This window comes from Mustela putorius, unplaced genomic scaffold (genome assembly GCF_011764305.1).
Source record: "Mustela putorius furo isolate JIRA1106 unplaced genomic scaffold, ASM1176430v1.1 tig00000083_pilon_pilon_pilon, whole genome shotgun sequence".
In the NCBI taxonomy this organism is placed as follows: domain Eukaryota; kingdom Metazoa; phylum Chordata; class Mammalia; order Carnivora; family Mustelidae; genus Mustela; species Mustela putorius.
In genome coordinates, this window is record NW_025421273.1 from 6,817,430 (window position 1) to 6,832,805 (window position 15,376).

At 46.1% G+C, this 15,376-nt stretch overlaps 1 protein-coding gene across 1 annotated transcript in view; it reads right to left on the bottom strand.

Annotated features, from left to right (window-relative positions):
* Positions 1-4,500: 4,500 nt before the first annotated feature.
* The window catches only part of SETD7 (SET domain containing 7, histone lysine methyltransferase), a 45,610-nt gene continuing 34,734 nt past the window's right edge, over positions 4,501-15,376 (bottom strand). Inside the window, exons 7-8 of the mRNA XM_004768486.3 lie at positions 14,615-14,772; positions 4,501-10,270 (exon numbers count right to left, since the gene is read on the bottom strand). Of these exons, the coding sequence (XP_004768543.1) occupies positions 10,090-10,270; positions 14,615-14,772 (339 nt within the window). The 3' untranslated portion in view covers positions 4,501-10,089. The remainder of the gene's footprint in view (positions 10,271-14,614; positions 14,773-15,376) is intronic.

The following is a 15,376-nucleotide window of genomic DNA, read 5'->3' on the forward strand; positions in this document are numbered from 1 at the left end:
CCGAGCCATGGGTCAAACACAAACTTTTTCTTTCTTTTTTTTCTCCAGGTGACATTATTAGAGCAATTTTACAAAAATTGTAAAATTTACAAATTTTTGAATAAAGAAACAGAGGCACAAGGAAGTTATGTCACACAGTTAGGGCACGACAGAGCTGGGTTTTCAACCCAGGGTGATTGCCCAAGTTCTCTTAACTGTTACAACCCGCTCTGTCCCCATCCTTCGTGGGATTTAGTGACTGCTTATGGAGCACCAGCTGTTACAGATCCACCAGTGAATCAAACAGACTGAAATCCACACCCGCCTGCAGCCAACAGTCCAGTGGGAAGAGACCATAAACAAACGTGATCGATCACTAAATGAGATAGTAGTTAGAAGGTGATGGGTGATATGGAGAACAAGGAAGGAAGGCAAATTGGTTTGGGGATTCTGGAAGTCAAGGGGGTTACAGTTTATGTGGCGTGGGCAAGGTAGACCTATTTCAGTGAGGACTTGAAGGTGGGAGGCAGCCAGGCAGCTACCGGGGAGGAAGACATGCCCGGGTCCCTAGAAGGGCGAGAACCCAGCCTTTCAAAAAACACAGGGAGGTGCAGGTGACTGCCCTGGAGGCAGGGAGGGAGGGGGGCACAGCACGCATCACTCAGTCTCTTCAATCCCAAAGCACCCCTGTGCAGCAGGGTTTATCCCCATTTGCTGGAGTGCAACCTAAAGCCTAATATCGCGTAGACAGTGGCAAAGCTGATTAAAGCCAGGCTGACTCAAAAGCAAACAATCTGATTAAAAAATGGGCAGAGGACTTAAATAGACATTTTTCCAAAGAAGACATCCACATGACCAACAGACACATGAGACAATGCTCAACATCACTAAGCATCATGGAAATGCAAATAAAACCACACTGAGCTGTCACCTTGCACCTATCAGGAGGGCTAGGATCAAAAAGATGAGAAAAAAAAAAAAACTGTTAGCAAAGATGGAGAGAAAAAAAAAACCCTCATGCACGGTGGGAGTGGGCATTGGTGCAGCCATTATGGAATAGAGTTTAGACATTCCTCCAACAATTAACACTAGAAATACCAAATGATCTAGCAATTCTACTTCTGAATATGTATCTGCAGAAAACCAAAACACTAACTTGAAAAGACACATGCACCCCTCTGTTCATTCCAGTATTATTTACCATAGCCAAGACATGGAAACAACCTCAGGGTTTACAGATTGTAGAATGGATAAGAGGAGGTGGTGTGTAGACACTGTGGGACGCCACTCAGCCATCAAGAAGAACGGAATCCTGGCACTCGGGACAGCAGGGATGGACCAAGGGCCTATCATGTGAGGTGAAATCAGTCAGACAGAGAAAGACAAATACCATTTCATTCCACTTATGTATAGAACCTAAACACACCCACACCCAAAACCAAAACAGAAACAAATTCATAAATACAGAGAACAAACTGGTAGTTGCCAGAAAGGAGAGAGTAGGGGATGGGAAAAATAGGAAAAAACAAAAATGCAAAGCAAAATACCAGTCTGCCTGTAGAGCCCAGCTCCTCTCCAGCACGTGGCCGTCCCAGGGCCACCAAGGACTCCCAGGAACTATGAAGCCTCGTCACTGAGGGAGCTTCATGTGGTGGGGGTGAGGACTGGGAAATGAGATCCAGGCAGAGGAGGGTGGGAGCTCTGGATCCGGGCAGAATTTGGTGAGAATTTGGTGGCAGCTGGTCTGGGTGTCCCATGGATTGGCGTAAGGAGAGACCGCAATCTGTGAGATCCGTTGATTGGTTGGCTAAGCAAATGATCAAGGGAAAGGAAGATTAAAAATGTTAACGATGGCCTTAGCACGTGAAGGGCAGGAGGAGAGAGGAGCTCCCACCATCGTGGTTAAGAGAACAGCCTAGAGCCCAACCTATACTCTGCCTCTACTACTTCCATGACTACTACTTAATTGCAAGTTACTTAACATCTCTGTGCCTCAGTTTTCCCTTCTGTAAAAGATTAATAGCAGTACTCATATCATATGGCTGTTAAGAATTAGCATCTAAACATTTAAAACTGCCTTATAAACTCTACATGAATGTATCTCTATAGAACTTTTCCCATACCCACCACTTGAGAATACTCTAAATTCATGCAAATTAAAAATTAACTTATTTACTTAAAGAGACTAACCTCCCTTCTTCTCGAAAGAAAATAAACAAAACCTGTGTTGCAGATGAGGCAGATACTGTGGGTGGACAGCCCAAATGTCATTTCTCCTTTCTTTCTTGCTGGGAAACCCCATCTTTATTTGGGCCACTCACTCCTCTCAGCCCTATGCTTCCCTCAGACAATCATGGCATCCCCATGGCCCTTGCAAGTGATTTGTTTAGGTTATCTCAGTGGTAGAGAGAAGAGACTTTCCTTTTCACCCACCAGATGCTGGCTGTGATGTCTGGAACTGCAACAGCCATGCTGTGACTGTGAGGTGGGTGGGCCCCTGAGGATAAGTCTGACAAGCTAAGCTGAGCTGCTGAATTAACACCTCCAGGGTCACCCAACAGCATCTTATTATGTGAGGGTCTTATTACGTGAGGTAATAAGTCTCCTTTATCGCTTAAGGCATACTGAGTTGGGTTTTTGTGTGTCTTGAAGCTGGAAGCATTCTGATACTTGAAGTAAAAATTTAGTAGCAAGCTAGATAAATCCATTCATTTTTTTTCTATGTATACTATAAGAAGCGAAGCTCTAATTTCAAAACCATGGTTTCTGGTTTTCACAAAGAAACCAAATTTTAAGAAAAACATATACCAATATACTGTTGTAGAGTTAGCATTATGTTTTTACATAAAAGGCAACAGTTTTTTAAAATCGTTTTGGGGCAAAACTTTATTGAACCACCCCAAATGCTGAGCTGAAGTGAAATGTTGAGCACAGGGGTGCCTGGGTGGCTCAGTCGGTTAACCATCTGCCTTCCGCTCAGGTCATGATCCCAGGGTTCTGGGATGGAGCCCCACTCCATATCATCGGGCTCCCTGCTCAGTGGGGAGCCTGCTTCTCCCTCTCATTCTGCTGCTCCCCTGCTGGTGCTTTCTTGCTGTCTCTCTCTCAAATAAATAAAAATTTAAAAAAAGAATAAATGTCAAGCATAGCATAAAGTCCTTCTGAATGACTTACCTAATTCTGGATATGGCCACTGAAGTAATTTCAAGTGTAATATGAACCAGCAGGCAGAATAATCTGGAACATTAAAACCTCAAGGCAGACATTTAGTGAGAAGTATATGTGGGACGACCACCGAGACTAAAATACTTTGGTCTCCATCTTCCTCCCCTTACCTTACTCTACCACCCTTGACTCCACACCAAGTTTAATACCCAGAAAGTTGCCTGATCTTTCACTTTTGAGATTTTAGCTTCTCAGACTTACCCAATTTGCATTAGAATTTTAATCTCGTCCCCGTTTCTTCCGCAAGGAGGAAGAATACTAATATTATGGGTCAGTGGGTGAAACTCTGTCTTAAAGATCCAGACACAATGTGTCCCTGTCTGAGTGATGAAGCTGACCAGGGTGAGTCTGGATTTAGTTCTCTTATCTGCTTCCCTTTCCTTCCTTGGGTGGAAGGAAGTATGAGCAAATCAAAGACTGCTCAACAGAGGGAGGGAAGATAAAGCCAGAGGTCTCACAGCCCACTTCGGTTTGATGCCTAACTGCGTCTCCCTTAGTAATGCCCCACTTACCAGAAACCACTGTTTTGGGTCCCTGGGCACAAGGGATCGCTGATACAAAGCACTATTTTTATGTGTGTGTCATTGGCTTTTGTCCTTTGGGAGTGTCGTAGTAGTGAGTTTGGGAATGTGAGCTGTGATTTGGGGAGGAACAAGGGATTCCTGGTTTCCTGAGCTCAAAGCTGTCCTAAGAAGGCCCAAGTCTACCACATCTAATAAAATTCCTATTATTTTCCTTACACCGTGCACTGAAGAGTCCCGTCCTTCAGCTATTTCCCGATCATTTCATCTATATTTAATGCCCTTAATATTAATGTAATTAACTAGACTTTGGGTTGATGTTGAGGATTCTTCTGGATTCGCAGGTGTATGTGAAGTCAGGCTAAATAAATAAACCTCCTAGCCATTCCACACCCCTCCTCTCTGCTCCTCTCTTCTTGTGCTTTGAAAACGGTAGATGGCTGATAACATTTTAAAACAACTCAAAATGTAAAGTTGGCTTAGTAATTTAAACACGTAGGTAGGCATGTCATAATGGGGTTCCTAGGTGGTTAAGTGCTCGTCTTAGGCTCAGGTCATGATCTCAGGGTTCTGGGATGGAGCCCCAAGTCAGGTTCTCCTCTCAGCCAGGAGTCTGCTTCTCCTCCTACCTCCTCCCACCCCCGCTCTTGCTCCCTGTCTCTCTCAAATAAATAAATAAATAAATCTTTAAAAAAATATATTAAAAAAAAGAAAAAGAAAAAGAAGAAAGTTACTATCTTTCTGCCCTCAGTGACCAAAGGAAGACAATGAGAGATGATTGTATATTTTGTTTAATACTTGCATTGTTTCTATAGCGCAATTATAGCAATCTTTAAATTTACTTTTCATTACAAATATTTGTCAAGTTTTGTTTCAGAAACATTTTTCCTACTCTCTTGCACATGCACCCAGACACACTACAAAAAAACTCATTCATAACACAGTAAGGGCAAACATTATTCATGTAAACATCTTTCATTAATTTCCCATAATTTAAAAAAATCATAGAATTATAGATATTTGAATAAGGCTCATAGATTTAGTTCAAATTCCACAAAGACCAATCTTTTGTTAACTGTGATGGGGTTAACTTTTGCTCTCAATAAATGATGAAAGCATACCCTTAGGTTCCAATCCTTAAACATACCTCACAACCTAATGAACACGTTTTAGGATAAAAAGAGAACATAGAAAACCCAGGAGGAAAACTTTTGAAGGAGGGAGCTCAGACCATGAACCTAACTTCTTCCATGATAAGCGAGCATCACACATCCCTGTGGTTTCCCAACACAAGAATCAAGGTTAATTACAGTAACCCAAAATATAACCAAGTCGCTATGATAAGATACATTGGCATGTGTGTACATATTGCTAGTAGACACAGTGAAAATTTTGTCATATTTATCATTTCGTATATCCAAGACCAAAGCAGAGGGGGGAAAAAACCACAAAAACAACCCACTCAAGTTGAATACCATTATAAAGGAGTGTTCTAGTAACGTAAGAGTCAGGAGAGTTGGGAGGTATGTCCCAGAGATGTGATTGGTCTTGATATTAAAACGACTTCTAACAACAGTGTGTAAAGTCACAGACAGAGGAAGCAAGGATTTGCGTTATCCGAAGACGTCTCTCTCTGGATGGAAGTTTGGTGCTTGGGTGCATAGTCTCCCAGAGCCGAGACAGGAAATGGACTGTGCTGAGAAGTGGGCCCCTTGCCAGCTTCCCCCTCCTCCTTCCTCTCTGTGAGGTGGAGGTGAGGAGGCGGGGATGGCTGGCAAAACCGTGAAGTTCCACCCTGGGGCTGGAACCCCAACTCCACTGAGGGCAGCCTCCCTGACACGTGTGACTAGGCAGTAAGGGTGGCGGTTGATGGTGGCCAGAAAACCCAGCTCTGAGGTTCACGTGGCCATATCTGGCTTCGGATTCTGCTGCCCTGCAAAGAAATTGTGCTCTGGATAACTGCACCAGTGTCTCTAATGCCTCTAATTCACTCGCAGGCCCTCGGAGGCCAGGAGTGACGTCACTTAAAGGTAGACACACCTCCATGAGCACCTAACTTACACCAGGAAGCGGCTGAGGCACTGGGGAAGCCTACGAGCTCTCTCCATGTCAGATGCAACCACACAGGGAAGTTGCCGTGAGTCAGAGTTATTTGTAGGCTTTTGATTTTTTAAAAATCAAAATTGATCTGCATTGTATCTCGATAGACTCAGAGGATTCTCACCAAAAATTTTGTAATTTGTTTAAATAGCACTGGAATAATTCGACTTCATTTAAATATATTCATTCTACCATGAAAATATTTCATACAAACATCTATTTACATACAAACACATTAAAATTTGTGAAAAGGGTTTCTTTCCACCCCTGTGGTTGTATGGCTTGAAATAGTTTCATTGCTTTGAATATGTATGCACACATTTGGCAAAATAAAACTATCACAATTTAGTATTTCTTTTTTTTTTAAATAAAAAAGTGACACCAAGGCTCCAAATTCCTGAAGGGAAAGAGCAAAGAAAAAAAAAAAAACAAGGTACCTCAAGTAGATGTAAATTTAAAGTATTTTGTGAACCTTTGATCTGCGGCAAATAAACATTACACCTATCAGTCTTGCAACATAGTTTTGCTTGTTTTTCTAAAAGAAAAGATGTCTGGATTCTAAATCACTACTCTTAAGACAGAAACTTGAGGCAACGGTTTTTAAAACAAGGCGAAACAGAAAACTCTACCTTCTTGGAAGATCTTAAATGCACGTTGCAGTGAGTGATTTAAAATTTTATATATTAAAGGAAAGTTTCTAAAGTGCCACATACTGTCTCACTGAGAAGGCAACCCTTGAATTCATTGTTCACAGTTAGTGCCATCTTAATGGTTACAATTAAACGTTGTCAATGGTGACACTTGCCTCCACGTCAGCCTCTCCAGGCTGTGCGATAAGGAAATCCTTTTTCAAGTGGGAAAAACCTCTGGGAGGCAAATACATTTAACGATATGCCCCAGACAGGTTTAAAGAGGTCTCGAAAAGCGAATTTCCTTCTTCGTTTCTCAGGAAGACCAGGGATGAAGCAGGATAAAACAAGAATAGGTACTACGGAACTCAAGTCTTCCCTGCCTGTTGCCTCTTCATCTCCTCTTTGCTTTGGGTCAGAAATTCGGTCCTCACAGCGATTCTGTCCGGCCGTCCAAATGTCCACACGTGGGGACATACTCCTCCAGATTAGTTCCTATTCCTAACTCTAACACAAGAGAATATTTTGTCACAGAGAAGCTGCTAAGGAAAGACCTAGTCATGCAGGGGTGGGGAGGAGACAGCTCTGAGTGAACCTCCTCGAGACCATGGCGTCATGCACAGGGGCCAGGCGTGTTTTGGGAGAGCACGAGGTTACTTCTTTATTCCCCACCACATGGAATCTTCCGCGGTTCTGTGATCACCGCGCCCATAAAACTGCCAGATTCGGCTGCTTCCTGACACGTTTCCTTCCACGGTGGATGTAAAGATTCGGTAGAGAAATAAAACCAGGAGAAACCCTTCCTTCCTCACCAGTAAATTCCTTATGGAACCTCACCCCACCGCGACTTCTTCACCTACCTGCGGAACACAGTGAATGGCGAGGCCCCCTCGGGATTCTACTCTGTGACAAAGTCTTCCATTTGGGAGTGGGGGAGGGGTGGGGGGGTAGCAGGAGCCACAAAGCCAGGCAGAGACAAGGAGTGAAGGCACAGAGGCACACACCGAGGGCCTAGCAGGAGAGAAGAGACACTCAAAATGGGGAGGGAGAGGATGGAAAAGAGCAAGAGATCCGCGGGACAGGGACATCCAGGCATTCCCACAGACGAGAGACTGGATGGGAAGAAGTGGAACAGGAGAGAGAAGGCCCAGAAGATGCAGGAGGAGAGGAGGGAGACAGACAGACGGGCTCAGCGTGGGTGTGGTGTTTCCTCTGATTTGTCTGAAGGTCACAGACACACTGCTGGGTTTTAAACCTAGTGCTGTCCTTCAATACCTAATTTGAAAAATGGATTCCATGGTTAGTTACTACTTACGACTCTTCAATCCCTTACATCAAAAGAAAGAAAGGAAAAAAGAAAGATTCCATTTGAGTGGGGAATAATCCGAGTAACCCTTGAGGACAGAAATCACACCCGTCCTGCAGCCTCAACAAGAATGGTTATCACCACCAGGAATGAAATCCTTCAAAGCGAAACTGTGTTGGAAGTGTTGGAAGTGTGGCCGGCTCCACCCTGACCTTGCTCGGGGAGCTGGCTCCAACACCCAAATGCCGGGGCTACTTCAAGACATCTTTCTCCTGAAGACAGTCGCTCACTTTGGGACGCATTTGAATTAAAGCACCCATCAGAATACAAGTCCCGAGACTGCCCATCGGTCACAGTTTGCAGAACGGTCTCTTTCTACAGAATAGAAGCAATCCTATCCTTGGGCATTATCATCTAAAAACCCTACCTGTGTTCCCCTTGCGGAAGATCCTTCTGGCAGCCCTGACAACTTCTCACGTGGGGAACATCGGCTTACCCCCACCCCACCCCCCGGAGACCACTGCCGGCTAGCCGTACACCTTGCACTGGCCACGTGCACTGGCACCACCAGGGGAGGAGGGAAGCTCCGGGAAGCTGGGCCCTGCAGAGGACAGAAGGGCCCCTTCTGTCACGGTCTTCAAGGGCTGAATCCCGTGCTCAGGGGCCGCCTGAATGGAGAACTGTGAGCAGCCCTGGGTCAAACACTTTTGTGGAATTCTTTCTAAGAGCAATGCATACGGGCCAAGAAACAACAAAAACTTCCTTCCTGCCCGTTTCTTTACTCTTCTCGCTGCCAGCCAGCGACTTCTGCTCAGCCAGAGCTCCCAATCGGCTGTGGCTTGGAAGCTTTTCGCTTTCAAGCCCAGACTGGCTCAGGCAACAGGTGCCGCCAGGGCAGCGGCCGCTCTCCAACCACTTCCGGCAGCCTTGTTGAGGCCTCTGAAGACGACACAGCTATCGCCTGGGGGTGAGGGCACTAACGAAAGCCCCAAACTCGCAGAATTCACTCAGAGCCATCCCAGGTCCATTATACACCTAATCAGCTAAACTAAAAAACAGGGGTTCTCGCCTTAATTCTGCAGTAGTGATTACACGTGGCTTGCAAAATGGCTGAAATGCTATTGATATCGTTGCTTTGAAACTATACAGGTGTTACTCTTAATTCACAATGCTTTGAAGCAGGTAAGTGCTTTGAAAATACAACAATGAAGAGTTGTAGCATTAAGGTTTGATTTGCACCTAGTGATCGGTATGTCTCTCCTAACAGTAGCAATTGAAAAAAAAAAAAAAAAACCTCAGCTTTAGAATTCCACATTAGAATTCTAGGTTGTTGTTTGACTTCTGAATTCAATGCACTGTGCCACAAGCCAGACTGCTCTATGTTATGTACATTTAATGTGTACCCGAGGAGAAGAAATTACTAGCACTATTGAAGAGATTGCAAAATTGCCACAGTTACTGCTTAGAAATACTTATTTCCCTCTCTCCTTTCTTAAAGTATATATTACAACTCTCCCATAACTTAATGCGAACGAAGTAAATTCATTTCTTCTCACATCTTAAAGCAAAGGTATCTTTGTTTACATGCGAGAGTAATAGTTCTAGAATAATACCCTGGCCCTATGAGCCAGTTCTTTATATTAGGATGTGATAATGAAACAATGTTATAGAAAGAACCAGAGAGACCTACGCACTGGCACTGACACGAAATCAGTGGAAGTTTTTTCTCTTGTAAAAGATATCTAAGATAGAGAATGGGACTGATGGGTGAAATGACTCAAAAAAGTGGGATTCTGTTCGCTAGAGGGGAAAAAAAAAACCAAAGCCATTCTATTGCAAGATACAGATCAAAGGTTAAAAGGCAAATTATACTACATTTAGAGAATAAAAATGTAGTAATTCTCTATCCTCCCTACGGCCCATATGCAAGTGCGAACACACACTTTATGTTGGCCATAGGAAAAAACCTCATGGAAAAACCACAGACTACGAATGACTGAAAAGCCCCCTTTCCCTTTTCCAGTCTAATCATTTGGCATCTCTGAATGTGGTCCAGATTTAGGCTTGAACCACCCAAGAGCGTCATGCTGTCTGTGTAAAGTGTGCGACAATACCTCTCAGTAGGACGTTGTTGCAAGGCTAGCTAATTTTAAATCTGGTATGAGTAATACAGTCAAACCTAGTTAGTATGTGAGAAAGTCGTTGCTAACGCGGAGTGAGAGGATGTGATGTCACAGCATGAGCAGTCCCTGGTTGTCCCGTTGTCGGAAAATGTAGTGCATAGATCCAAGTTTCTATTCCAGGTCTCGGAAGCTCAGGGCTGAGCCTTTCACTTCTGCTGGGCGGCCTGGAAGGCCTTCAGCTCCACCTGGTACCACTCCGGGGCTTCAGGCCCATTCTTCCCCGGGGGGCTGTGGTCGTAGCCGTAGGCCACGGTGAGCTCCTCCTCGGCCTCCACGGCTCGGAGCGTGCGGATGCATTTGATGGGCCCGAAACGGGGGTGGACAAACCTGGACATTAAGATGCACACGGTTATTCCTGGGGCGGATCGGGAGCTTAGAAGCAAAGCCTGCGGGGGGTTGCGGGGTGGTGAGGGGGCAGGAATCGCCCAGGAGCTCTCCCCTGGCCACCCTGGGGTAGGTTCGCAAGCGTGGCCAGCAGCAGCTTCACCTTCCTGCTGCTAGACATGCTATGCTGCTAGACCTGCTGACTCGGTGTCTGCATTTTAACAACTCCCCCAGGTGATTCACACGCATGTTCAAGTTTAAAAAGCACGGCTCCATCTTCCTCTTTGAGCATATCTGGCACTCTGTTTATAAACCAACAACATGGGCAACAACAAAAAACCTGGACTTAACGAGAAATTGGATGTAGCCCGGCCAGGAGGCGTTTCAGTCCCCCTGGCCGGTGGTGGCCTCAGGTTACTGGCAGCGCCTTGTGGACAAGGCTTCACTTGGGCACTGTGCGAGGTGTAAGGAAGGGCCCCGTGGGCTTTCCTATGTCGAAAAACTGGATTCCACCCTGTACAGACAGAGGAAGTATTATTTTCTAGCACCAAAGTAGATGAAGACTTCTTTCCAGGAGCGAAGCCTAGACCTCTCTGCCAACCTGCTTTCTAACTATTTCCCCATGAAGCATTTTGTGAAGGGAGCGTCTTGGAACCCGAGGCAGGGCTAACACTCTCAACTGTGTTCCTATGCCAGAGGCTCCCAATCTGGTTCACCCCTCCAGCCCCTTTAGGAGACGGGGACACAGGTAAGGAATAGATTTAGCTCACCTAACAGCTTCTGAAACCCAGAAGGGAAATACGTAAGTCATGGCCAGAAAAGAAATCCACTTTATATGCATCTGGTCAAATCAGTCTCATTCATTTATAGTCACATTTTGAGCAAAGGATATTGAGACGCCACAGGAAGAAGCTTCCAGGCCCTAGGTGAGATCGGGATACAGGGCGTGACAGGAAGTACCTGGCTGGTTCCCTCTATGGGTGGTGGGGAAAGAGTGTGCCTGTGGTTTAGGAACACCTTCTATGTGGAAGACGAAGGAACAAGCTCACCCCCCCACTCCAAGGGGCCTCCATGTCCACCCCCCTTGCGTGTCATCTTTCCTGGAAAGCACACTTGACCTGGGGTCAGAGACCTTGGCCTGAGTCCTGGTTCTGCACATTATTCCTGCCCCCTCTCAGAAAGCCCACTTCTGTATCTCTGACTCTCACCTTCCTCATCTACAGATTCACTAATACTAGCAATCCTAATGGTGTAAGAGTTGTCAGGGTGACAAAACAAGGTTCCCTATACAAAGCACCTCACGGGGCCGGGCACAAAGTGAGCTGCTGCCAGTGATGGGGTGAGCACGTCTGTGTGTGTGCGTGCACTGGTGCAGAATTCTCATACTGTGCTCCATCACAGACACCCCTGCACCAGGGATCTGGGAAGTCCTTATTAAAACTTGGGGCACCCAGGTGGCTCAGTTGGTTGGGCATCTGGCTCTTGGTTTTGGCTCATATCATGAGATCTCGGGGGCCTGGGATCGCACCCCATATGGGGCTCCCCACACAGCGGAGGGACTGCTTGTCTCTCCCTCTTTCCCAGCTCGTGCTCTCTCTTTCCAATAAATATATCTTTAAAAAAATAATACAATCATGGGGTGCCTGGGTGGCTCAGTGGGTTAAGCCTCTGCCTTTGGCTCAGGTCATGATCCCAGGGTCCTGGGATCCAGCCCCACATCAGGCTCTCTGCTCAGCAGGGAGCCTGCTTCCCTTCCTCTCTCTCTCTCTCTGCCTACTTGGGATCTCTGTTTGTCAAATAAATAAACTCTTCAAAAAAAATAATAATACAATCACAACTCTGTCTCTAAATTAAAATATTGCATTAAAAAATAATATCCTTGAAGCGGAGCTCCAGCTAAACTTCTTACACACTGACAGAATTCCCTGAGAAGCCCAGGACTTCTGGTACAATCCTCTTTTACTTTCATTTTTCCGCTTACTCTCATTTTCAGAGGGTAGAAAAAGGACAGACTGAAAAGAAGGCCCTTCATTTCAGGTGCCGATTCTCCCAGGTGGCACGGGGGCACAGTGCTTAGGGACACTTAGTCGCTGTGGCTGGGAGCTCCGCGGTTCCGGTCTGTGATGGGGGACAGGGAGGACAGGACCAGAGGCTGCCCCGCGGAGATCCTGGGAGGCCTGAGTGAGAGAACTCAGGAGAAGCCATTAGTCGGACACAGGCCTAAAGGTCCCAGTGCATGCCAGCAGCACCATGAGGGGTCAAAGCAAACCTCTGCCCCCCAGTGCTTTGGACCCTTGTGACATATCACCGCTATGGACGATGAGGGCAGTAGTGCGTGTCTGCTTGTCCATTGGATTTTGTAGCAGACTACTGCTCATACCGGGATATTGTTTTGCCGATGTTAAAGTGTGCAGAATGATACCAATAATTCAAGAAGCAAATGAATATCATGGATCAGTACCTGATTTTTATATTTTGCTTTTCAGGGAGTCTTCTCACTACCCCATATAACCAATTGTTTGCACTGGGCTGGAAGGAAATAACCCCAAGGAACCTGGGGACCTGATTTTGAACAACTGATTCCCTCCTTTGCTCCCATGCATCCTTCTTTTTGGTGAGAAAAACCATATCCTTGCAGCAAAATCACAGAACTCATTTGTTTTAAAAGAGTAGTTTTTAAGTAGCATGTGTTACTGTTAGTTACCACCGCTTTAAAAGACCATTGGGAAGCTGTGTGCAAGCCTGGAATGATGCTTTGGCCTAATTCACACTGGGCACAAAAGCCTTGGATTTAATAACAGTGTCAGTTTCATTTCACATGACACATGTCCTTTGCCATCTCTACCTGCCCTTTCAACAGAAGTCGGAGCTGCAGTACTCGGTGCTGGCTGCCAAGGAGAGCAAGGCACTGCCAGGACCATTTCCAAGCCATCTCAGGGATGCGAGGAGGGACATTCAAATCCTGGCAATTTTCCTACAGATTAAATGCACATGATCGGATCCTGCTCCTGTTAACAAGCAAGAGACGGTTGGGGGTGGGGGGACTGTGAGCTTATAACTGAGCAGAAAAGGTGGCAACATAGCCACCTGGCTCCCAGGGGGAACAGGCATTTTCTGGCCAAGCTAAGGGGATCAGTGACAATGGTCCAAGGAGTGCCAACTGTACTCTTCAAGGAATAGTCAGGGATGCTTGACTTTGGAAGGAGAACATTCAGGGGGCATAGGAAAGCTCCTGAAATATTTGTAGGGCTACAATGTCGAAGAGAGACTGGGATAGTGCATAGGGAGATATTTAGGGCAAAGGGCTGGATGTCACAGGGAAACCCATTTGGGCTTCCTAAAAAGAACATTTTAATCATCAGAGCCTGAGAGCTAATTTCATAATATCTATGTCAGCCTGTCCAGATAGCTGCCTTCGTGGATAACAGCAACTTCCCCATCAGCGGAGGTCTACAAGAAGTCAGCGAGCTGCTGGAAGGGGAGGTTTAAATTCTGAGAGGTAGGACTATTTGACTTTTTAAAAGTCTTCGAAAGATAGCTTTGTTGAGATGCAACTCAACAAATGTATACCCTAAAATTCACCCACCTGAAGCATACAATTCAGGGGGTTTCAGGTGGACAACCATCACATTATCTAATTTTAGTACACTGAGCTACCCTCAAAAGAAACCCCATGCTCATTAGCCATCAGCTCCATTTCCCTCCACTAGTCCACCCCCAGCCCAGGACAAGACCCATTCAATAGCCCAAATTTCGCTGTAAGAGGCAAGTCATCTCACTAGACTCACCCACTATGGGGTCTTATGTGACTGGCTTCTCGCACTTAGCACAGTGCAAGGCCCATCCACACTGTAACATGCCTCAGTATTTTTTTTCCTCTTTATTGTCAAGTCATGGGGACTCTGATTTAATCAGTCTTTTCCAACACCAAGAACTTGTGCTCTAGGCTTAGCATTTTCTTTTCTTCCTTCCTTTCACAAACATCAAAAAGTTCCTGAGTCTCCACAGTGCAGAATAATTTTAATGTTTCTAATCTTTCAAATAACACTATCTTTAATTTTCCAGAGTGAGACCATCTAAGGACAAAATAGCATCCACGAACAGCAGCCAGGAAGTGTGGTTTGCAGAGCATTTCTACCCCTCTAAGCGCTTTGCCATCTCAGAGCCTACCAAGCCCAGGGAAGAGGTTGTTTAAATTCTGAGTGTCAAGTCCTAACCTCAAGGCCTCTGGGGGAGGAGCCTCAGGAACCCGGAGGGAGTGGCCTTCCCCGTGACACGCCCCCACCCGGTTGCAGGGCCCCTTTAGATGGGGTCCGGACCCACCCTGGCACTCGCTGTCATACTCACATATCATAGATGCAGTTTGGAGTGAAGGAGTGATTGGCCTTGTGTCCCAAGGAGGCACAGTACTTGGACACGTGGTTGTAGGGCTCAGGCACATCAATGACCGTTTCTTCGTCCAGGGAGAGGGTATTCCCATTAAGGGCCCAGTCTCTGCTGTCCACCTGCAGGAAACAAGAAAGTGAACGTTAGAGAGGGCCTTTCTCCCCCAATCTCAGAGCACATCAGCGACATTCACTCACTCCCCCTTATGTTGCGCGGTGTGAGCACCATATGCGTGAGAAGAACCCAAGGCACCCCTCCCCATCGACAGTGCAAGAACCCTCTGCGGGCAGCTCAACTTACTCCCTACTTACCTTTCCTCCTCTTAGGTGAAAAAAAGGACCTAAAAAGTCCCTGACAAAGACACGCAAAAATATAACCAGATATCCCTAAGCAGTTTTTTTCTTCACTGCAGGCTACGACCTGTTACCTCTAAAGCCCTCACTGCAGGCTACGACCTGTTACCTCTAAAGCCCTCCAGCACCAAACTCAAGTTTTTACACATCCAGTTGTTTCTTCAATAGCCCAAACAAAGTGGAGTTTTAGCCACTTTGTGGGGACTCTTGCTGGGAGACGTGACCCCATGTCTGCTAGCAGATTAGACCCAGCCCAGCGACACAAAGCCCCCAGACTGTCTCGTCCTTTAGAGCTCTGTGGCCCAGAGACTCCTCAGCTTACGTCACCTAGACATGTCAGCCCCCTCTCCAGCCTGCTCTTTCCTGGGAG